Source organism: Armigeres subalbatus, chromosome 1 (assembly GCF_024139115.2).
Source record: "Armigeres subalbatus isolate Guangzhou_Male chromosome 1, GZ_Asu_2, whole genome shotgun sequence".
In the NCBI taxonomy this organism is placed as follows: Eukaryota; Metazoa; Arthropoda; class Insecta; order Diptera; family Culicidae; genus Armigeres; species Armigeres subalbatus.
In genome coordinates this window covers 152356165-152381744 of record NC_085139.1, presented here as the reverse complement: position 1 = coordinate 152381744, position 25580 = coordinate 152356165, and the positions used below count along the sequence as shown (strand labels likewise).

Sequence of the window (25580 nt, the reverse complement as noted above, 5' to 3'; positions counted from 1 at the left end):
TGTTTAAACAAACATAACCATCTGTTGAAAGGATTTTTGTTTTACGACTGGAATAAAGAAGTTATCGCTGTCTGAAAAGTTTACAATAATAGGCTCCCGCAGACCTAAGCGATTTCATCGCCGCGATGGCGACAACTAGCCGCCGCGATTCTATCGTTGGGTCGCTGCAGGTAATGTTCTATTTACGCTTCCATATCAACAGCGACAGAATCGCTGTCGCCAAGCGATAGAATCCCATCGCGACTGCCGCATCGCGTGTGTTTGGGGGAACCTAATTACCTCTTCATATTTGTTGCAGATAAGGAAGAGGACAGATGAGGACAAAGAGTTATTTCTGTTCTCTTTTTCTTGCTTGTTTCTTGCATTTTCCAGCGATAAATTAAACTCTCTATCTGTCATATCAGTGGCGTAGCCAGAAAATTAGGGGGGGGGGGGGGGGTGTGTATTTCTGAACATTTTTTTTTCGAAAAAAAAAATTTCTTCTGAAAATTTTGTCTCTGGGGGGGGGGGGGTTATGTCCAAAACCACCCCCGTGGCTACGCCACTGTGTCATATATTTAAGTTTTAACCAGCTTGTACAGTTATTACTAAAGATGATTAAATAAATAATGAGTCAAAGCTGAAGCTAAGTTAAGTTAAAAGCTAAGCTAATATGATTAAATAAATAAAAGTGTTATTTAATGAACATTCATTGATCCGGTCAAATTCCTTGCACCGAACAAGCCAGTTCGCCAAAAAAATGTCTTAAATTTTTCCAACAGTTTTTCTGTACCTGCATTACACCTGCTCCCGCTTCTGCCAGAGTTTTGTTTTTATTTGACTGCTTCAAATGACATAAAAAATGTCTACCGTTCCCATCCTAATATAAGAATATCTGTAGCTATTTCATTGACCAAACAATTGTGTAGTGAAAAGTACGCTCGAAATTACCTCGATAAGATTTTCAAATCTCAATACTAGAAGCACATCCAAACAAACATGATCGTTGTAAGCTCCGCCTTGATCAATTTAAATTGCTAGTAACTCTGTAACGATCACCTCGGTTGATTATAATTGAACAAAAATCACGCTTGTTCGTTTGTGACAATAGTTTGACGAGAGCTTTCAATTGGCAGTCCGAGAAGACTATATAATCGCCTAAAGCACCTATATCACTTCGATGTTTTACCGATGCTTATTTGTTCCTGCATTGCATAATGTATTTGATATTTACAAGAAATTAACTTATTTCTCCCCTACATAGAAATAGAAAGATTTTGGCATCAAAATCCTATTTATTTGATGTTTCTTCCCGGTAAACTTAATGATAAATTGCACATATTTGAATTGATCAGTTCTTTTTGCCGGACCGCTGGTTAAGAGTTCGAAGTATAGAATTATCAAACTGTACACAGTTCTCTCACTTTTTGTTAGTACTCAAGCTTTCAAGTCCGAAATCACAATTTCGTATTTCATTTGCTTTAATAGTATCACTAGCATCTACTTAATTCTAAACCTTCAATTTGTATTCATAGATTCAATGTACAAATATTGTTATTAGGCGCCTAATTTTAATTTATTGGTTCCCTTGCTATCATCATATGAGTGAAATGTTTTGCATCAATTAATAACCGAACCCCGTCACACCTCCATTGCTTCCTAAAGATGCTACACTATTCACTAAGCCACTAAACTGAGAACTCTGGTGCGGTGGTCAGTGCTGGGCTGCGAACTTCATACGCTTTTGCTTTTGTCGCTGGTTGCAGAACCATACACGCACGACGTTCTTCTTGAGGTCGAGCTTTTCCGCTATTGCAGCAATTTTCTCGCCCGATGGACGCGGTTGGACGGCAAAGTAGGCCTCGAGGGAACGCTTCTCCGGTGCAGCAATGGAAGTCCTTTTTCTTGAAAAAAGGCTCGATATAGATTACTTATTATTAAAATATGGTTTGCTATTATAACCCTGCATGTGACAAATACAAAATGAAACAATGGTCAAAGCAAGATTGAAACAAATTCGATTGAACCAATAGACGTCTAAAATGATAAAAAAAATTTAAATAGAAAATAAATAAAAAGTAATGATAAATAAATTAAATAAATTATAAGAAATTGCTTAAATATAATACATAATTCATGATAGAATCAAAGAAAGCAAATTTCAGTCCAATATGAGACTTAGAAGAGTGAATTGATTTGTTAGTTATTCGCAAGGTTATTTGTATCATCATTCCGACATCAAAATTTACTTAGTATAATATACTGCCACTAACTGCAAGACGAGCACATCTGTATATGGACGCCATATATGGCGATTAGCGGCAATATATGTATTGATGAAAATGTAAAAAATAAATCTTAATGCAAAATTGAATTTCTTTCGGATTTCCTAAGTCGGAGCCGAATCTTTCCCAGTTTCTTAAACGAGAATGTTTAATCTCCAACGATTCTTGTAAAAAAATAATGATCTTGAAGCGTGCTATTTTTATGTGAAAAACCGTGATTTATCCACCAAACGGTTTTGGCCATAACTTGTAATAATGTAAAATGATAATAACTTCAAAGGATAAACTCTAACCTTTTTGCTGCTTAAAAAAAATATTTTGCATTAAATTTTGTATGAGCTGGCGTAATTTTGTGGTTCCTAATTTCAATTACTCCATCAATTGTCAAACTACTGAATACTAGTGTAAGTTTCATATTTGTTCCCGCTTAAACTTCCGAAGAGTTTACCACCGCCCAAACGTAGACCGATTAGGATGAAATTGTGCTCAGAGCATCAGGACATCAAATAGAATGGAATAAAGGAGAAGAAAATATATTTTTTTAAAAATGTTTTCCCCATGATCAGTGTTGTAAAATGTCATCAGCATGTCATTTGACCAATGTGTCTAAGGCTTTTTCAGAAGCCAAATCCAATTGATACATTTTGATATAATGATAACATTAATTTGATAACATTTTGACACGGAATACAAACATCTTTATTTAAATATTAATCCTAGAAAGTCCATGTAGTTCATCTGATTTAGGTGCTACAAGTTTGTGATACCTATGTAATGATATCTAGCTTCTAAAGAAAAGGAAAATTATGCAAATGGACGGCAATGACATTTTTCAGCACTGCCCATTCTAGCTAAAGCCTCTTTGATGCACACGTACAAACTTGCATCAGCTCATTTCGTAAAGCAATTCCTTTCTTTGATATAATATAGACCAATCATTTTTTGGGCATCCTATTTAAAAAAAAAACGGCATTGAAATGAACAATTTGCCTTCCGGTGCACCTTAGTGTACAAGAAAGGGTGAAATTAACTCACATTATATGTACATTAACCAGCAGAAATGATAAAATGTGCATTCTTCATACTTCGATCTACAAAAAAATAATGAACATTAAAAAAACATACATTGTATAATTCAAATTAGGCAAAAATGTAAAATATCGTGTTAAAACATCAGCTACCTTTTCTTCTCTCCGGCCGGCAGGACACTGGGGGCATCTGGATCCCTTCGCTTGTTTTTTGCTTGTGCTTCTGCTTCCTCCAGCCACGCTTGCAGTATTGGTTTGAGCGCGATCATATTATTGTGTGACAGGGTTAGACTTTCGAAGCGGCATATCGTGCTTTGCGACAGTGCTCCAACGCCAGGCAGCTTTAGGTTCGCCAGTGCTTTCCCCACGTCGGCTTGTGTTACACCTTCAAAAAAAGGAAAACAAATACAAAAAGATATTTGTGTCTATGCTTCCAGCTTGGACAGCTGATTTTTTACTGACAAAAGATCTACTTTTCAAAAATAAAGACGAATGTAAAATTACTGATTGTAAATTATGGGTACATTTTTTATTGACCTCCCTTTCCATCCTAACGCGTTTTGTATGGACTATTCAATATTTTAGTATAAACGACAACGTTTGAGCTGATCTCCGCTCTTCTCCTACAGCGTAACATAATTTATAAACAGTCCCTTATAATCAGCGTAAACAGGAAAATTACAATCCTGTCCAAATTAATTCACTTATAAACATTTAATAATAAGGGGTACTGCTCTTTGAATTCATAACATGAACCCATACCAATCCATAACAATCGAAAATAAGTAAAAAGTGAGAAATTAGAAGTAGAAAAAAAAGAAAAAATGTAGAAGATGGACGAAGATGAAAAAGTGATGATCAGATAAGGAAGATGGAAAAAGAAGAAATAATAGGCGAGGAAGAAGAAATTAGAATGGTGGAAATAAAAGTAGAATAAAATAAAAAATCAGAAGAAAGAAGAATAAAGAAAATATTATGAACGAAAAAAGAATCGATAAACAAAACCGGGAAAGGATCGACAAACATGCCAAGAGAAAGGGATAATAAAGAAGACAAAACAATAAAGGAATGTGAAAAAAATATCAAGAAGAAATATTAGAAGAGATTAAAGAATGAAGAGAGAAATATAGTACATAGTGATTACGAGCCCCTTTTCGATTTGGAAACTGTCTCGACTTCCATGGACATAAAAGTATCATCATGTTAGCCTCATAATATACGAATGCAAAAATGCGACAATGTCCCAGTGATGTAATGCCAATAAGAAGAAGAAGAAGAAGAAGTGATGTTTGACGAAAGAAGATAAGGAAAGAGTTTAAATAGTGTGCCACCTGAGAATTTTTTTCTAAAATATTTCTTGAATTCGGAGATGCACATCTAATCGAGGGTCTGTTCTCCAAATAGGTGCGGCTCATAGCAGCGTCAGTTCCCCATGTCAGGGGCGGCTGATCAACGTTCGAGTGCCAGCTAAGGACTCTAAGTAAAAGTATACAATACGACTCTTTGGAAATTCGATGGGAATGATCGTACCGAAATTCAGGGGGTCTGGTGTCCTACAAGCCAGCTTTAAAAACTACTATGCAACGAATATTCAACGAGATAATACGAACCGGAACAATCAGCGAAGACCACAGTAACGTAAAGAGAGTAGCGATTGAGAGAGTCGAGCGTGTTTCAGAAGTGTGTATAGGAGCGCTGGCTGCTCCTATCCAAGCAATTTATGTACAACACTCGCGTGATTTTTGAAAACGTCGTATGTCCAAATGAGAGACTCTCTTTCATTACTCTCTCTTTCAATAATATCTAAGATAGTTTTGCATTTATTGCAATATTTCCACCTCAGCACGGTAGAGAAAGCTATTTTCTTATGATCTCTGTTTAAAAATCCGACGTGAATGTTAGTATGGCTTCGTAATAATCGAAAGAGAAAGTAAACAAAGAGAGCCTCTCTTTTGGACATACGACGTTTTCAAAAATCACGCACGCGAGAACATGTGAATTGGAATCTATGACAAAGGTCGAAAGACAAAAGGTTGAAAGGACAGAAGGTCGAAAGGACAAAAGGTCGAAAAGACAAAACGTCGAAAAGACAAAACGTCGAAAGGCATAGAAGGTCGAACGGAACAAAAGGTCCAAAAGGACAAAAAGTCGAAAAGAACAAAAGGGACAAAAGGTCTATCAAGAACAAGTTGATAACAAGTTGGGTGCATTCCAAAAGAATTTATGAAATGCATTTAACTTCAAGCAGAAATAACGCACTCATCTAATCAATCAAAGTTGAAGAATGAGCTATTTTTAAAGAAGGAGTAAATACTATAAGACAATATTATGAATATATAGATAGTTCTGGAAGAGATAAAAAAGATTATTAATAAGAAATGAATAAAGTTTGTATTTCGCGAGACAGAGTTGTCTATACAGTTGGAAAAAATGCTCTTATATTTTTCACTATTTTTAACAATTAAATAAAATTCATCCAATGAGTGCCAATAATACATGAATATCTAGGTTTTCTGAATGTCACTTTGATCTGTCAAAAAAAGTCCACGCTGCAGCCATGCAGGCGCACGCATTGAGCATACACCGGAGTAAGGTACGCGCCAGTGTATCTGATCAAAGTGACATTTAAAAAACTCAAAACATCCATCTATTACTGGTACTTATTGAATGAATTTTATTTAATTGTTGAAAATTGTAAAAACAAAAGAGCAGAGTTTTTGCTAACTGTGTAGGGCTACTCTGGTGCGAGATTGATTCTCTTCGTTTCAGTTTCTTGTCAATTTCAAACTTATGTCCCTTTCGATTTTTTGTCCCGTTCGACGTTTTGTCCTTTCGACCTTTTGTCCCGTTCGACCTTTTGTCCCTTTCGACCTTTTCTCCTTTCAACCTTTTCTCCTTTCGACCTTTTGTCCCTAACCCTGTGAATTGCGCATGTAGAAATTACATCAGTCCGTGCCAACATGGTTTCGGAAACGTTAGATCAAAAGTATTCTTTTTACGTTTACATCTTCTTGTATTGCCACAATGGACGATGAAGCGCATGTTGATGCTGTTTATACGGATAAAAAAGCGGTTTTCGGCACTGTGAATCATAATATTCTTCTAGCTAAACTGTAACGTCTACGTGTCTCGAAAGGCATGTGCAAATGGTTCAGGTTTTATATGTGCGGTGGGAAGGTGAGGGTTAAAATAGGATCAACAGAATCCAGCTAGTTTCTTTCGTCTTGTAGTGGTCCAAAAAGAAGCAACCTGTGTTCGTTATTTTTACCATAGTTGTAAATAAGGAAAGTAGTGGGGGGGGGGTGGCTTAATCCTAGACCCTCAGAATTGGAAAAGCAGTGCTATCTGAGAATAATTCTCATTGGAATCTCTAAAGAGTTCCTTAGAATCATCGAAGAATTCTAACCGGAATCCAGAAGATTTCACACTGGATTCCTTTCGGTATTATTGAGGGATATCCTTTAAAATCTGTTGGGGTATGAAGGGTATATAATCCACGGAGGATTTGCTTCAGAATCCGTCGTTGATTTGCTTCGGAATTCCTCCGGAATCGTTCTAAGATTTGCTTTACAAAACTTTACAAGACCAATAACAACGATGGATATAACATAAGCTTGTATTTGTGATTTTTGATTTCCATTCCCCGCATGCCGATGTGTATGACAAATAAACAAAACTGGATAAATTAAGAATAAGTGCAGGATAACATGAAAATAAATATAAACTAATTTACAATATATCTTAGCTTTTCCTTTTACCTAATTTTATCCTTCTTTGTTTAAATCGCTCCGCAAATGCTTCGAGTTCACGTGGATCAGTGTCCGTATCAGGATGTAAGCCAGCCGTCGCTACAGCTACTGCCATGGCGGGATGATGCGCTCCTAGGAATCCATCTGTAAGGAAATTACAATATTTCGCCGTATTTAGTATCAGGTGCATTACAACATAAAAGAATAATTTTATACAAACCCGGCGTATGACCTCCGAGTGGACCGCTATGGTGATGTCCCATCATGTGGTTCATACTATGATACGACCCGTGTAGTTGGTGATGTGTGGAAGTTATGGGTGCGTCGGACATTGGTGTCAAGGTTGTCATTGAGCCTGATGGATCCAGCATATCAATGCTGTCCATGGTGTGGTGCATCTGGAAAGAAAACGGTTTGTTCTGGTGAAACGTTGGGCAGACTGCTGAAGCTGGTAGTTTTGGCATATAGAATAAATTTTTACTGGAAATAAATTACATGATGTTTTATATCAAGATTCATTATTTTATCAAATGATAAAACTCGTAGTCTAAAAAGGCTATACGTCTATGTACGCAATTATCAAGCAAAATTGACCTTCCAATTCCAGGTTCTTGATGGCTGGTCTCAGTTAATTGAAATGTTTCGAGGTCTATAATTGCATGAATAATGCTGTCCAATGAACAGCTCGAAGTAACTCGAAGTTGTTCCCATCCCTCTCAAGTCCATTTGTTGACAAAGAAGAGCGAGCAGGACGGGGACAACTTCGAGCTACTTCGAGCTGCTCATTGGACAGCACTAATATGTATCTTTCGTGATAAGAACTTTTGATGAAACCAAAGTGGGAAGCAATTAATTTAATCTATGATTAGCTCTCGAGTTATGCAGAAATTTCTGTTTCATTTGTATGAGAGCCCCCTTTCCAGAAGAAGAAGGGATTATATGTTTCTGTGGTAGTTTACACAGAAACATATATTCCCCTCTAAAACCTCCACATGCCAGATTTGGTTCCATTTGCTTGATTAATTCTCGAGTTATGAAGAAATTTGTGTTTCATTTGTATGGGAGCCCCCCTTTCCAAAGTGGGGAGGGCTCTCGAACCATCTTAAGAACCTTCCCCGGCCCCAAAAACCTCTGCATACAAATTTTCACGTCGATCGGTTCAGTAGGTTCAGTCTATAAGGTTCAGACAGACAGAAATTTATTTTTATGTAAGTAACTAGCAGACCCGACGAATTTCGTTTCGCCTAAAATTGATGCATTCTCTGGTTAGTTCTCGAGTTATGAAGAAATTGATGTTTCATTTGTATGGGAGCCCCCCTTTCCAAAGCGGGGAGGGGTCTCAAACCATCTTAACAACCTTCCCCGGCCCCAAAAACCTCTGCATACAAATTTTCACACCAATCGGCTCAGTAATTTCCGAGTCTACAAGGTTCAGACAGACAGAAATTCATTTTTATGTATATATGTAGAAGATACAAGATACATATAGATATAGATTGGCGAACGGAAAGGTTTAAACTCCGTAGAAAAATCTCTTACGCAGTTAACATATCACATTTTAGTCATTCAAGACAGGCGAACATCGAAAATGAAATTAAAGTTATGCACGGCTCTGTAAAAATATGAGCGACTGCATATTTGACTAATTGTAAAATTAATTGCTCGCAATGAACAAGTAGAAATTGCTTACAACATTAATATTCGTGACCCATGTTCTCCAGTGTAATATTTTTCTAAACCACTGACGAGAGTCGTTACACGCTCCCACTATCATAACAGCCATAATTACCTCATTTGCCAAATAAGCTGCTCATTCCTGCTAAAACATCCCTATTGCAGTAAGGTTTACAGCTCCTGCGGTTGTAGTCCTACTGCAGCACGCGGACATGAATAAGATTAATGTGAGGCTGGTTTTCTCTCTCCACGGTGATGGATTTGATAGCTAAATCATTTCGTCCACCCCGACCTGGACTGCTTCAACGTTTGTACACACAGGCAGTTGATGGTAAATAAATATGAACCCCTTATAGAAATACTCGCCGGCTAGCGCAGATTTTAAACAATAGAAGAAATGTTCTCAAAAAATCGCTAAAGGCCATGATTTTAGTGTTTACCTAATGAAATTACGTTTGGATTTGCCGGTTTCTAAAGCAGCCTTTGTCAAGATAGAATGTTTGGCAAGAGTTTTTGCGCCTAGTGACTGTATGTAAGCATGCCATCATGAATTACGCTCCCGGGTAGAACCGCGCCGAGCTGGGTGCTAGTGCGCTTGTACCAGGTTTGCACAAGACGGTGGTTACCACCAATTACGCTATTTATAATACTCACAGTATGACTAGATGGAATGAACGATCTGTTTTCCTGCTTGAGGGCAGCAAAGAAGAGTAATTAATAAATTTTCGTTGATGTGATGTGATAAATTGATTGCCTAATAAATTCGTGATTATTGTTTCTGGAGCGTGCCCTTTTAATTACGGGTAATGAATGTTGGCCAGATTCTGACACAGCAAACTTCAACTTCCCAGTTGAAAAAAAAAATCGGTTTGTTGGGTAAAATTAGTAGTTTTTTTACTTGACTGAGGAAAATGGTTTGCAAAACAGAATAGTATTGCTTTTGTGGAGCTCAGGTCTGAAACCAGCTCTAAAACGAAAGCTTTATATTGTAAAACAAGTTTACGCTAGTGCAAATTAATGAATTTAAATTTTCATGAAAGGTTTACGAAAATAATGAATAACTGTTTACATTAAGTCAATTATTCAGAATAAAAACTAAAATATTCCTTTAAATTGCATAAACTATTTGACATGAACTTGTAATTATGCGGATGTTTAAATCAGACAGAAAAGAATAAAGTTATGAGAGATCCACCATCAGGGACATCACGAGTCGAGAAGAAGAAGAAGGTCAAGCGTTTAAAAATAGTAAAAATCCAGAAGGATTTAAATGAACTAAAATATATATTAGACCTCTTCACGTTTTCAAAAAGTATCAAAAATTCAACCAGTCAGCCCAGAATCACAATTCTTATGCTAAAATAAGCCTCCTGTCAAATTTTCAGCTAATTCGGATAACATTTCGAGGTGGCTTAAGTCGATTTAGTGTTTTTGGGCTATTTTCAATTTTGAAAAAAATCAAACAAGAGATATAAATGCCGAAAACTATCGCAACAACCTCTATACGGAAGCTTTAGGTGTGCTCTACAAGTCATGTGAACAATGCGATTCGTTTCGTTCATGTTTTGACCATGTTAAAGTGATTTTCAAGCTTTTAAGTGCATAAAAACACTGTTTCCCCTGAATGTCGTTGTTCTATGAAATTCTTGAATTCATGACAAATCATTGCTAATTTATTATATTATTATTCCACTTTTGTTTGAAGAAATCCTAACGTGCATATTTATGACAAATGTTCAGCTTCTGATTTTTAAGAATTTAACGGTAAATCGCACATTGGCAATTATATTACTCAAATGTCCAGGGAAAAAAGAGGAATAATAATATAATAAATTAGCAATGATTTGTCATGAATTCAAGAATTTCATAGAACAACGACTTTTAGGGGAAACAGTGTTTTTATGCACTTAAAAGCTTGAAAATCACTTTAACATGGTCAAAACATGAACGAAACGAATCGCATTGTTCACAAGACTTGTAGAGCACACCTAAAGCTTCCGTATAGAGGTTGTTGCGATAGTTTTCGGCATTTATATCTCTCGATAGATTTTTTTCAAAATTGAAAATAGCCAAAAAACACTAAATCGACTTGAGCCACCTCAAAATTTTATCCGAATTAGCTGAAAATTTGACAGGAGGCTTATTTTAGCATAAGAAGTGTGGTTCTGGGCTGACCGGATGAATTTTTGATACTTTTTGAAAACATGAAGAGGTCTAATATATATTCGTTTTTAGGATTGAAACTCTTCACAAATGCACTCTGACGAACTAATTAATTACGAAATTTCAAAGTTTGAATGATTTAGAAATCACTGGCGGAGTTAAACTGGGACAAACTGGGTAAAACTCGTTTTATGACAAGTGAATATTATTTATTTATTTAATCAGACTAAGGCCGAAGTGGCCTGTGCGGTATATAAGAGTCTTCTCCATTCGGCTCGGTCCATGGCTACACGTCGCCAACCACGCAGTCTACGGAGGGTCCGCAAGTCATCTTCCACCTGATCGATCCACCTTGCCCGCTGCGCACCTCGCCTTCTTGTGCCCGTCGGATCGTTGTCGAGAACCATTTTCACCGGGTTACTGTCCGACATTCTGGCTACGTGCCCGGCCCATCGCAGTCGTCCGATTTTCGCGGTGTGAACGATGGATGGTTCTCCCAACAGCTGATGCAATTCGTGGTTCATTCGCCTCCTCCACGTACCGTCCGCCATCTGCACCCCACCATAGATGGTACGCAGCACTTTCCTTTCGAAAACTCCAAGTGCGCGTTGGTCCTCCACGAGCATCGTCCAGGTCTCGTGTCCGTAGAGGACTACCGGTGTAATTAGCGTTTTGTAGATTGTCAGTTTGGTACGGCGGCGAACTCTATTCGATCGGAGCGTCTAGCGGAGTCCAAAGTACGTACGATTTCCAGCCACTATGCGTCTCCGAATTTCTCTACTGGTATCATTTTCGGCAGTCACCAGTGAGCCCAAGTACACAAATTCTTCTACCACCTCGATTTCGTCACCACCGATGAAAACTCGCGGTGGGTGGCTTACATAATGACAAGTGAATACATTCCACTAAAAGCATAAACTAACTTTCGTATCCAGAAATCAATGTGTCTACCAGCACTTCCTGACAACCTATGGTTGTCAAAGGGCAAAACCCATCTTCCTTCTTGACGAAATTTTTTTCTTTGTGTAAAGATTCCGAATAACTCCCATTATATCCAAAGTCCAATAAGATCCACTCAGTTAAATTATTGGTTCACGTAGTTTGGCAGTCCTGGCAGAATACACGATTTTTGGCATATGGTTTGAACAATCAATTTCGAAGCGTTTTAACTTTTTTCATGGACGTTCCAGCAACGTACATTCTTCATCAAAGTTTTCGGAATCCTTGGGTGTGTGGATGTGTGCTTCTGGACAAAATTTTGTAGACACATTTTATTGGACTCAGCATCAATTTCCTCGCAACGGGTTGCATTCGATGGGAAATCCGATTTCATTGTTTGTTATTGAAAATTGGCGAGATCGAACTATAAGCTTAAAAGTTATGTCCAAAATGCTATTTCTTATATGAAAATCATCCTGAAAGCAACTTACTCATATTTTTTTAAAGTATAATGTTTGAGAAAGGCATTGACACCGCTAGGTGGATTAATAGGTTTTTATTTCTCAGAAAATGCGTTGGAAATGCATTCAGATTTTTTTTCAAAAGTCTCTTCACAAATTTCTCAAGGAATAAAAAATACCTTTTGGTTCTCCTTCGGAAATTCCATTCACTCAGAAGTATACCATACCATACAAAGGTTCTCCCCGAAATGTATAAAAGAATGATTTTTTTCCGATGGAATCCCATAAACAACCTCAAAAAGAAGCATCTGAAGCAATTTCATGATGAATTCTAGGAGACATTTCCAATAGAATTTCTGTATTTTCGAAAATACTAAGGAGTTTCCGAAGGAGTTCCTAGAGGAAATTGCGAAGGAGCTCCTAAAAGAATTTGAAAAAAATAAAGTAGGTAGGGGAACTGTTCCGATTTCCATCTCACTGAACATATATTCATCTCATCGCAAAACAAAGAAATACAGCACAAACCTCATCGCTTCTTTTCGCTATCACGCGTGCTCACTGGTGAAAAAAAATCACAAAAATAAGAAACAAACCAAATTCCTTTTCATTGCTTTGTTTTTAATGGGATGGAAATATGAGCTATAAGATGAAATGTCGAACCGTTCCCCTATTTCCAAAAGAAAGGAAAAATATGTTCAATGAAATTTGTAAAGGGTTAACTTTGGAGGAAATTTTCAAAGGAATTTCCGAAGACTTCTAAAGGAATTTCCAAATGAATTTCTCAATAGAATTTCTGGAAAAATGTCCAAGAGTATTCCTAAAAATAATTTCCGTAGGAATACCTGGAGGAAGTTCTGAAAGAATTTCTGGAAAAAGTTCTGAAAGAATTCCTGAAGAAAATTTCGAATGATCTCCAAGAATTTTCGAATTACGATTGATCGTAAGCTGAATATCGATGAGCATATTGCAACGACTATTGCCAAGGCTTTCGCCGTACTAGGTATAATTCACCAGAACACAGCAGATTCACGAACCAACGCAGGTTTGTTCGATTTGCCCTTAGACGACTACCGTGGAATAATGCATTTAGATTACCACACTTGGAAGAGCGATGCCAACTGACTCGAAACCCTTCAACAAGAAGGTTTTTGCATTCGACATTCTGTACAACCACCTGGACTGCCACCACTTTTGCAACTGGTCAGCTGTCAGCTCGTCGCTCCCAGCAACGCCGGATCTTCCAATCTATCCGACCCTCCACCATGTTTTGGCAAAATCACCCGCTTCAGTTCTCTCAGAAAAGTAAATTGGCTCGATTTTAATTGTAGCAGAAAGCAATTCAAAACTAGATTAAGGTAAATATTAAATTGGCATACAAGTTTTAAACCAATTTGTACAGTTAATACTAAAGCTGTAGTTAAATCAAAAAAAATAATCCATGGAGGAAATTTTATGGGAATATCAGAAGGATTTTCGTTTAGGAATTCCATAAATAATTTTCGAAGGAATTTCTTAAGGAATTGCTAAAGCAATTTTCCAAGGAATTCTCAAATAATTTTTTAAAGCATTTATGAAAAAAATTAAGGGAATTTTGAAATCAATTTCCGAGAAAAAGGAATTAATAAAGGCATTTCCAAAGAAATAAAAAAAATGCTTCAATTTTTGTAAAGGTTTTTCTAAAGGAATTTTGGAAACTTTTGAAAAAAAAATCTGAAATTTGAAAATTTAAACTTTTGAAAGAAAATCTGGAAGAATTTCCAAATGAATTTCTAGATTCATTTTTGGATTTTGCAAAATAATCCTTGAAGAAACTTCTGAAGAAATTTTTGGAGAATTGACCAATTAAATTCTTGAAGAAATCTAAAAATGTTGGTAATTCTTTCAGGATTTCCTTTGGATGGTCCTTCGCAAATTTCTTTAGAATTCAGTTCGGAGATTTTTAAGAATATTGCTAGAGTTCCTGAAGATTTATTTTGAATGAGTGGTATTTCCTGTAGAATTACTGAAGAAATCCTCAGTAGTAGCCCTGAAATAATTTCCGAAGGAATTCGCGAAAGAAGTTCTGATGAATTTGCCGGAAGAATTTTTTAATGAATTTTCCGTAAGAAATTTCATAAGGAGTTCGCGAAGAAAGCATCGAAAGAATTCGGAGCCTAAAAAATGCCTAGATTTTCATGAATTGATTGAATTGAAGACGTTCTTGGCGGAGTTTAAGAAGATATTTCTGGATTCATCTCCGGACGAATTACTAAAAAAAATCTCCAGAAGAATTTCAGAAACAATTTCAGGAAGAAATTCTGAAGAATTTTCCAGAAGAATTCCTTAATTCATTTTCCAAAAAGAAATTTCCTAAATTTGCGAAGGAATTCCTGGTTTTTTTTCCTAAAGATTTTCTTACGGTATTTCCGGAAAAATGTATGGAAGATTTTTCCCGAAAGAACTTCTGGGTGAATTTCTGAAATAACATCTAAATGAATATTGCAAGAAATTTCTGGAAGTATTGACGAAGGAACTCCGAAGTATCCAAAGAAATATGACGTTGAATCGACTGTAATCTCAATATCTTTTTTTTTCCTATTGGCGTGCAATTTTTTATCCCATAATCAATACAGGATTTTGCTTAACTACTGTTCTGAATAGTAGATATTGAGATTATAGCCGATCCATTACTTCGGATATTCTCAAGAATTCGAGAACAGAGATACATTTGTAAGAATTCCTGAAAGTTTTTCTGGTATATTTCTAAATAATTTCCAGAAAGTATAATACAATTAAAATTGGGTAGTATTTGAAACTGCCTGACAGCGTGCTAACTGATTAATCGATTAACTGCTTGACCCATATTATAGATCTTATTTATTATTGCCAAATTATTTATGAACCGATTACGCCAATATAGCTGGTGCCCGCAACTACCAAAACTCTAGCTCCGCCAGTGATAGAAATATGCATGTATATAATGTAAAACCGATTTCTAGCCGTTTGTATTATTTATTTGATTATAGATTGGGATTTACCATTTGCATTTTCCATGAAAACGAACGAGTTAACTTAGCATTGTAGAATACATTATGCATAATAAATGTAGCATCCTTCAAAACATTAAAAGAAAAAAAAACTTCAATTTTAGGAGGGAATCTTTGTAGTGTTGAAAGAAGTCTAAATTGACAGAGAAAAAAAAGTAAAGCGAAAGAAAAAGACAATTTTATTGTTGAAACACGCTGCTTAATTATGGTGGATAGGCAGTCACTAGAGAGCGGAATATGCATGTTTCACTTGTAGGGAGTTTCCACTTCAAGGGTGGTACACTTATAGAATTAAAGCAATAAATTCATCCCACCAGAGTAAGGAGAGCGCAACTTCCGTGTGTGTGCAACTTTTCGGATACAACTGGAAATGAGTAAAATAAACATCCCGGAGTTTTTTTTTGCCACCCAACAGGCTTATGTTTACGCAAAATTACTTGTAGCAGGGACGTTATCTCATTATCGTGCCCCTTGTGCTCTGATTCTTGTGCTATGCTGTCCTATCTGGGAAAAGTCTCGCTTCAAAGATGTATTTTTCTATTATTTAGGCATTTATTTCTATTTGGCGTTTCTCCTGACTTTTGGACGGTGTGTAATTGTGATTTATAGAACAAATTATCGCCTTACTCCAAGGACATATTTGTTTCAATAAAAAGACGTAACAGAGGAATTAATAACTATCTAGCGATGCGAATGTAAGGTACGTGCATGATATATCCTCCCCTCAGTTCAGGTCTGAAACTGTGGATAGAGGAGAGTAAATGACCGTTGACAAATTTATCCAATTTGTGTGATCCCACTTTTCATCGCTAACAGGAAAAAAAATAAGAGATCAATACCATCAACAAATCCAAACAAAGAAGTGACAACAACGTCCTTCATCTAGTAGCCATTTATGTGCCGACTGTGATCTGATAATATCGTTCTTTGATAAAGGATACGCCTTCAAAGAAACCGAAATAAAATGTTAGGGAGCAATGCACCCGTAGATTCTGCTTCCGTATGGTACTTTCGGAGTGAGAATGCTTGCTTAATCCTATTATTTATTTCCATTCAATTTGTATTACCACATCGGAAAGCAGATTTATGTAAATCATACACAAAATATCGACAATTCAATCCTGTTACTTGATGGACGTATGGGCCAGCTTAAGCCTATGCTCGGAAAGCTACTTACTTACCTGATGCTAATGCTACTAGAAAGGATGGAGCGGATGGAGAACAGACCGTGCAAGTAATTTGATAGGGCTAATAGAAGTTCTTGTAATACACATCGAATTGAACAGAGCAAACTGTAGGGGCGGGCGGTATGGTTTCTTGCGAAATCGTTCCGATTCTTTTTATATCTGATGGGGAAATATTTTTCGTGTTTACTCTTCTAATCATAACATTTTTATTCGCATATTGAATGACAATATGTTTATGGTCAATGTGAATACGTCAGGATCAAAAGTGGCGCTAACTTCGACTCTACTCATATAACTGCGCCCAGAACCGGCAATTATCGCCATCGTTACTGCATAAGTGCAGCACCTTAGCTTAATGGGACATCTCTTGAGAAAATTATCAACGACGCAGCTGAGAACAACATCGAGTGATGAAATAATTAGGTATTTTAAAATAAATAAAATCACGTTAGTAAAGGTTAAAAAAATGTGGAATGGAGACGACGTAAAGGATTGATTCGAATGGAGTAGAGTAAAGTGGGGCAAATTTGCACACCTAACTGTTGCTATAGAATAACTTGTAATATGAATGCTTTAAAAGTTTAATTTAGTAACCCGTATGTACCCTATCTAATTGTCTTCGAAACTTCTTACTAAATTTCTGATATATTCTTTATTTATTTATTCATTTATTTATTGTTGCTACATCAACAGACAAATTTCCCAATGATGGTGTGTTAAAAATAACTATTTGGGTGAATAAAACAAAACATTAAAAGTCATATATTTAAAATAATTAACAAAAACATATCGATCTTCCCGTAGTCTACTGTGCTGAAAAGAACTGGTAGAAACGGCGGCGCAGCGTCTGTCGGGGAATGTTGAAATCGAACAAGGCTGTGGCACGATTGAAGTTTCTTTGCAACCCGCTGATAGCGCCAAGCATGTAGAAGTTTGTTCGACTGAAATTCAGAGCATTGCGCCAACTCGTAGTGCTCAGGGACGGACGTTCATGCTAATTTGACCCAATATAGACCTACAGTCAAGTCGCCTTGCAAGATGTCAGCAATTAGGAGAGCCCGAGTTATCTCCGTACGGTGTCGAAGTGGTTCCAAATTTATCAACTGACATCGCGTTTCATAGCTTGGAAGACGCTATGGATTTATCCATGGGAGTTTACGTAGAGCGAAACGTAGGAATCGGCCTTGCACCGACTCGATCCTGTCGGAACCGTTGTGGTAGTTCGGGTTCCAAACTGAAGTATTCCAGTATAGAACGTACAAGCGAGCAGTACAAGGTCTTCAGGCAATAAATGTCGGAAAAGTCTTTTGTAGTACGAAAGATACATGCTAATGCTCTGGAGGCCTTGTCCACGACATATGAAATGTGCAGCTTGTACGTAGAGATGTCGTAAAATCTCGATTAATCGATTAGTAACTAATCGATTACTCTCGATTCTTATCGATTATTGAATCGATTAATCGTTGGGTAGTAATCGATTAAAAATTAATCGATTATCACAACGATGAATCGATTAATCGGAGTAATCGCTTGATTTGCGACATCCTTATGATGTCGTTAAATCCCGATTAATCGATTAGTAACTAATCGATTACTGTTGATTCTTCTCGATTATTGAATCGATTAGTCGTTGGGTAATAATCGATTCAAAATTAATCGATTATCACAACGATTAATCGAAATAATCGATAAATTTGCGACATCTCAACTTGTACGTAAGTTGAGAGTCAAGGATTACCCCTAAATCTTTCACCTGCGTCCTGCGTCGTTCAATTGTGGAGTCCAGTAGCTTAAAATCGAAATTAATTGGTTCTTTTTTTCCGGGAGAACGTAATCGCAGAGATTTTTTTCCGGGTTGACCACCATTCGGTTGATGGAACACCAGCCTGAAAATAATAGTAGTTGATTCTGCAAAAAGCGACATTCGTTTATCGAGTTAATCCGGAGGAACATCTTTAAATCGTCAGCGTATGAAAGCCTTGGACATTCAATTATAAAGTTCATGTCATTGAAGTATAATAGGATAATCCGCGGTCCTAGGTGGCTTCCTTGCACACTTAATTTTTTTCGCCGAGATCTCAGCATTTTTTGTTTATTTTCCCGAGGTGGGCACCGCCGATTTTCAGCAAACATGATTTTTGCCGAGATCTCAGTAAAAGTGACGTTTCAGTTGCTGAGATACGGTAAATATTTTGCCGAAAATCAGTAATAAACCAATTTTTCTGCCGAATTTCAGTTTTGAAATTTACTGAGGTACAGCGGTGCCCGATTTTGCCGAGCTCGAGAAAGAAAAACTTAGTGTGTGCGGTATTCCCGATGAAGCTGGGAAATCGTCGGATGTGCATTTTCCTAGGGGCCCTCCTTAGCCGTGCGGTAAGACGCGCGGCTACACAGCAGGACCATGCTGAGGGTGGCTGGGTTCGATTCCCGGTGCCGGTCTAGACAATTTTCGGATTGGAAATTGTCGCGACTTCCCTGGGCATAAACGTATCATCGTGTTGGCCTCATGATATACGAATGCGAAAATGGTAACTTGGCTCAGAAACCTCGCAGTTAATAACTGTGGAAGTGCTTAATGAACACTAAGCTATGAGGCGGCTCTGTCCCAGTATGGGGATGTAATGCCAATAAGAAGAGTGCATTTTCCAAGAGAGACCGAAAGTCGGCGTCCAATCATGTATGTACGGAACCATTCTAAAAAAGTACCTCATATCCCAAGCCTTTGGAGTTTAGCTATAGCAATAGAGTGGTTCAGCTCGTCGAAGGCAGCGGATAAGTCGGTGTATATAACGACCGTTTGGGCCCTGTCATTCATGCATTCCGTAATATATGAAGTGAGGCACAACAAGTTAGAGGAGGTGGAGCGGCCGATTGTAAACCCACGAGCAGAGGCTCCATGATTACAAGTTCGAACAGCTTTGAAATGGAGCACGAAGACGTTATTTCTCTATAGTTGTCCACGTCTCGTCTGTTTCCCTTTTTGTGAACAGGAAACATGTTTAGCAGTCTTTCAGCATGGAGGAAAGTGGCCATAGGAGATGAACAGCCTAAACAGAGTGACCAGAGGTGTTAGCAAGAAATGTGTTTCTTCAGAAATGCAGATGTGACACCATCAGGTCCGGGGTTAAATGAAGGCTTGAGTCCTGAGGCTGCAGTCGTGATCATTTCGGTTTTGATGTCGATATTGCCCAGTGCTTGGCCGAACAGTGCACGCAAAAAAAGCGTTCCCGAATTCGTGAACCAGCAAAAATACATCGTGATTTAATTCACGGATTCGGTCACCAGTCACGTTTTCCAGAACGTTCCAGAAAACGTGACTGTATTCCCGAATCCGTGACTGTTGTTCCCGAAAAAATACACCATGAACTCGTTAGTTCACGAAATCATGAACGCTTTTTTTTTGCGTGTGGAACGTTATTCGCTGCGAGAGTAACTACCGCGTCTGGCAGCTGTGAAAACTTCAGAGGACTTCAACGAAAAAAGAGGGCAAATGTCCTTAGGAGTTGAGGCGGCCTCACCGTGTAACGTCATGGTCGAAAGAGACCAGATTCTTTTCGTTGTTTGTTCACAAAATTCCAAAAGGTCTTCTGATGCGTTTTTAACTTCGATTGCACAATTCTTAGGTATTGCGAGTAGCACTGGACTTAGTCGCTTGAAATCATAGTTCAATCTCACATAGGAGAAGTGTCGGATGTTTCGTGTATTTCCTTAGAGAAGCTCTTTTGATGGATTTCAGTTTTCTTAGCTCCTTTGTTTGCCTCGATTGAATCTCGGCCAAAATATGCGAAAAAGTAAAAGCGGCATTCTCGATTTCGTTGGAGAATATAGAATTCCAGTCCATACTGCCCAAAATAGATACAAATAGATACTACCCGGAATAGATACAACTAAAGGTGGATGATGCGGGACGGGTTTGACCAAAGGAGCAGGGGCCATGTAGATGCCTGGAGCGAAGTCTCTGGTACTCACCAAACATAGGTCCAAACTGCGTAGATTTTCGTTTACGACGTGATTAACTTGAACTAGCGTCACCGCGCTATAGCTGTCGACCAACTTCAATGCCCCGGATAGGAATGTAGAGTGTTCGAAATCCATTGTGAGATGGTTTCCATGAGACACCGGGAATATTGAAATCTCCTAGAACAATAACTTCGTCAACAGAGGCCATGTTTTCCACTATAGATGAAACAGAGTGACAATGGGTATCGATGTAAACCATGTAGCCAGGTGGTAATCCAGGACATTGGAATTAATTCCGCCCGCATTTTGGTAATAAATTTGAAGGTTATCTTTACGGAAGTCCGTCGAGGGAGATCCAACATTGCGCTCACGGTGAGTGTTTTGAGATTGAGGTGGTCGTGCTGCTGTGCTAGACGATTGGGAATTGGAATACTATTAGGCGAAGCAATTGTTGGAGGCTGTCCATACTTGCCGAACATTGGAGTGCGGAAGACCCCGTCTCTCCACTCGTACGCAGGATCGGGACGACTGCAGAACGGTGGCGCGAATGGCTCGAATGCGACGAGAGGGACAAGGGCTTCTTCAGGGTTGATGGTAGAAGTGCGTCCCGTTGGAGAAATGGATGAAAAAACACGTCGTTGTCGTAGTTGTGCATCAACGCAGGATGTTTGGGCAGGCCGTCTGTAATTAAGAATTCTTTGAATGAAGACGGGGTCTTACGGATCTCAAACGCAGGACCGGGACGGTTGTAGGTCGGAGGTGACAATGGCTCGACTGCGATGAGTGGAATAGGGGCTTCCTCGAGACTGACGGAAATGCGTTCCGCTGGCAGCGGGGACTCGACTACGATGTTGATGGAATGGCGATGACGACGGATTGCAGGAAAATCACTGGAAACGTCGGAGGAATCAGTGTACGAAGAGTTCGACAATGAAAGATACTAGCCTTCTATATTAGGAGGTCAGAAGGTCCCAACTCGATCGTAGGGGCGGGACGACTGCTGACCGCTGTCTGGAGGGGCACGACTACGATGAGAGGGACTTTCTTAAGGTCAGCAGTAAGTTTGCGTCCCGGGGCGAAGCAGGAGTATTGTTGCACATCACGTATTCCATCAGTATAACCTCCTCCTTAGAAAAGACCTATGGATCGTTGGGAATTGTGACCGGTCTTGGCCGCCAGAAATTTTCGTTAGAACAGCTGTCGGTGAACACGCGACACTTTTGGTTTTAGATCCAATGGCATACCAATTCTAAAGAAGATGAATGATAAGGTACTAACTTCTCTTGGATATCTTCAGCAGCGAAACGTTTAATGGCTTGAGCGCGTACTTGATCGGTACTTAATCGATACTAGTATTTTTTTTATTATTATTTATAGAATCAGCACGAGCAATAGTTTTTAAAGAGAGGCGAGTGTAGCTACCGGGGTACATTTTTCAAAAGATTCAGCCAATTTGTTTGCTTGCGGATGAACATTGACGGACAATAAATGGGGAAACATAACAGAAAAAAAGTTGGAAAGCGCGATGAAGCTTGGATCCAGTTATTCATCTATGTATAATTGGCATAAGAATCAATTAAACTTTGATCGACATCGAAAACTGGCTGAGTTCCGAATGGTCTCGGGTAACTTTTCCAATTTGTTCATCGTTGGTGAAGGGCCGGCTTGCGATTGACATCCTTACCAGCCTAATTACCGGAAAGATTGAACTTTGTAGCTGACTGATTTCCAAAGAGACTCCGATGCACACTGGGGATTTTCAAGAGCAATGGGCTCGAAGTTCAATTAATTTATCGATTGTCAGAAGCCTTTAAAGGGCATATTTTGCCCCAATTCCCCTAAAAATCGCAATATTTTCCTATTGTGCGAAAGGTGGAAATTTTTCTTATCAGCAACAAAACCCGGGAACTGCTTTATTTCCAGATTTATTCCGATTCGAGTATCGGATATATTCCGGTAGGTGGCATAAATTTAATTTTCCAATTCACGTTTTGAAATTAGTATTTTGACTATAAGATCCCGTAGTCCGATCTGGCCAATTTCCAATAGGAAAGAATAAGATCCCGGATGTCGAATGCAACTTGTTGCGACAAATTCCATTAAGGAAGTGCCTAAAAACTGGCGAGAATTTTTGCGCACATACAAACAAACATAATCCATACATACACATGCACATGCACGGTGGGCGGGCGGCCGTCCTCGGCGAGAGCTCTAGGGGTAAACAATTACCTGCCGAGGCTGGAGAGCACGTACCGCTTCATGTGTCTCAGGGTGATATCTGCCTACCACACGATATCACACGGTGCAGCCACATGCAACCGCACGATATCACACGTGATTGCGAACATGATGCCAGTCGGGCTAGTCATCCGGGAAGACGAGGAGTATTTTAGAGCTACGTGGTACCAGAGGAGCCCGCGAACGCATCAGGGTGACTTCGGTTGCCAGATGGCAGCGTGAGTGAGATAAGTCTTTAAAGGTAGGTGGACCCATCGACTGATACCTAAAATATCAAGCTACGTGGGGAGATCCCATGTCACCATCTGACACAATTCCTGTCATGCCATGGCTGCTTCCGGCAGTACATCCACAGGTTTGGGCACGCGGAGAGCCCCGTCTGCCCTAACTGCTCAGGTGTTGATGAAACTGCAGAGTACATACTGTTTGTATGTCCTCGTTTTGACGTCGAAAGAAGAGCTATCCCAACAAACATTGCAAGCTGAAAAAAAGCTTATTCCATTGAAAATACGCTTCTTCAGCTAAACAACTAGCTTATTCAGCTTGAATTGTTTGTTGGGATGCTATGACGTTTGCGCTCAGACCCCGGATACCCTTATCCAGGGGATGTGTCATGCGGTGAAGAAGTGGAACGCAGTTTCGTCTGCAACCACTCAGATTGCCTGCAGCTTGCAGAGAATCTGGCGCGCCGAGCAGCAGTCGAAAAGCATGACTAACTTGTGATTGGTTAGTTAGAGCGAAAACAGGCTAAGCGCGGGGAAGTGAATGAGAGGTTTGCATATGTCGAGGTAAGAGTGTCGCAGCGGGTGGCAATCGCATTCGCCACCTCGAGGCATGGCAGAAGAGTAAGGGCATAGATGTGAGTATAGACTACACTTGCCGAGGTACGAGGGTCGTAGCGTAGAACTCTTGGTACCTATCGCTATCGACACCTCGAGGCATGGTAGAGGAGAGTATTGTGATCATCCAAGTTAGCCTCACGTGGTATGTTAGAGGTGAGAAATAATTTGGAACATCTTTCAGTAAAAAATGAATTGGCAACAACACTCTATTGACTACGGAGTGCGTTACCTACCGCTGACTGTAGGAATAATGAAAATCTTCCAGCTTGACATCTAATTTTTGAGTTCCGTCCTCTTCCGTTTATATCCGATAAACACGGTTATAATTATTCAGAATTGAGTTTGGTTCCTCACAATTTGGATACCAACCATTCGCGATTTACTGCAGGGAGAAAATTTTAATTATGATAGGTTTTGCTACCGGCACGGCAAATGCTGGGTAAAGCGTACCATTGGTACTTCGCGTACCTGAAGGAATAAAATAGACCCCATCTCGCGGTCCTTAGCCTCTTACCCAGCAACTCCTATCCCTACCTCCCCGCGGTGCTGGCCGGGATACGAGCAACCTTAGGGAAGATCGGGTAACCAACCCCGGTGGGAACTATGGTCGTATGCTGACAGGGAAGGGGGGGTTTGCTCCTCTCCGGAGGTGCAAATCTTATTGAGCGTCTGTTCTCCATGTCAGGATCGGCTCACAACAGCGTCTGTTCTCCATGTTAGGGGCGGCTGATCATCGTCCGAGTGCCAGCGAGGGACTCTAAGTGAAACTGTGCACCATGGTCCACCGGAAATAAGGAGGAATGGTCCTCCGGAAATTTAGGGGGTTTGGTGGCAGGCCCTGCAAGCCAGCCTTTAAAAAATCTTAAGCAACGAACAATCAACAAAAGAGTACGGACCGGAACCATCGGCGAAGACCACTGCGACGAAAAGGGACTAGCGATTGGAAACTCGGTTCGTGGAACTGCAAATCTCTCAACTTCATCGGGAGCACACGCATACTCGCCGATGTGCTCAAGGACCGTGGATTCGACATCGTAGCACTGCTGCAGGAGGTTTGTTGGAAGGGATCAATGGTGCGAACGTTTAGAGGTAATCATTCCATCTACCAGAGCTGCGGCAACAAACACGCGCTGGGAACAGCTTTAGAAGTGATGGGCGATATGCAAAGGCACGTGATCGGGTGATGGCTGATCAATGAGAGAATGTGCAGGTGGAGGATCAAAGGCAGATTCTTCAACTTCAGCATAATTAACGTCCATAGTCCACACTCTGGAAGCACTGATGATGATAAGGACGCATTCTACGCGCAGCTGGAACGTGAGTACGATAGCTGCCCAAGTCACGACGTCAAAGTCATCATAGAAGATTTGAACGCTCAGGTTGGCCAAGAGGAGGAGTTTAGACCGACTATTGGAAAGTTCAGCGCTCACCGGCTGACGAACGAAAACGGCCTACGACTAATTGATTTCGCCTCCTCCAAGAATATGGCCATTCGCAGCACCTATTTCCAACACAGCCTCCCGTATCGGTACACCTGGAGATCACCACTGCAGACAGAATCACAAACCGACCACGTTCTGATTGATGGACGGCACTTCTCCGACATTATCGACGTCAGGACATATCGTGGCGCTAACATCGACTCTGACCACTATCTGGTGATGGTTAAACTGCGCCCAAAACTATCCGTCATCAACAATGTTCGGTACCGACGACCGCCGCGGTACGACCTAGAGCGACTGAAGCAACCTGATGTCGCCACTGCATACGCACAGCATCTCGAGGCAGCGTTGCCGGAAGAGGGTGAGCTCGATGGGGCCCCTCTTGAGGACTGCTGGAATACAGTCAAAGCAGCCATTAACGACGCAGCGGAGAACAACGTCGGGTATATGGGTCGAAGTCGACGGAACGATTGGTTCGACGAAGAGTGCAGACAGATTCTGGAGGAGAAGGACGCAGCGCGGGCGGTCGCGCTGCAGCAAGGTACCCGACAGAACGTGGAACGTTATAGACGGAAGCGGAGACAGCAGACCCGCCTTTTTCAGGAGA

The 25580-nt window shown here is 39.7% G+C and overlaps 1 protein-coding gene across 14 annotated transcripts in view; it reads right to left on the bottom strand.

Annotated features, from left to right (window-relative positions):
• Nucleotides 1-463: 463 nt before the first annotated feature.
• The window catches only part of LOC134205292 (inhibitory POU protein), a 112417-nt gene continuing 87300 nt past the window's right edge, over nucleotides 464-25580 (bottom strand). For 2 of the 14 annotated variants that reach the window (XM_062680418.1, XM_062680419.1), the window contains exons 5-8: nucleotides 7262-7460; nucleotides 7052-7185; nucleotides 3446-3681; nucleotides 464-1895 (exon numbers count right to left, since the gene is read on the bottom strand). In XM_062680418.1, the coding sequence (XP_062536402.1) occupies nucleotides 1694-1895; nucleotides 3446-3681; nucleotides 7052-7185; nucleotides 7262-7460 (771 nt within the window). In that variant the 3' untranslated portion in view covers nucleotides 464-1693. Of the gene's footprint in view, nucleotides 1896-2440; nucleotides 3216-3299; nucleotides 3356-3445; nucleotides 3682-7050; nucleotides 7186-7261; nucleotides 7461-25580 lie in introns of those variants that run through there. The other 12 variants (XM_062680430.1, XM_062680431.1, XM_062680432.1 and 9 more) reach the window with 12 other exon arrangements.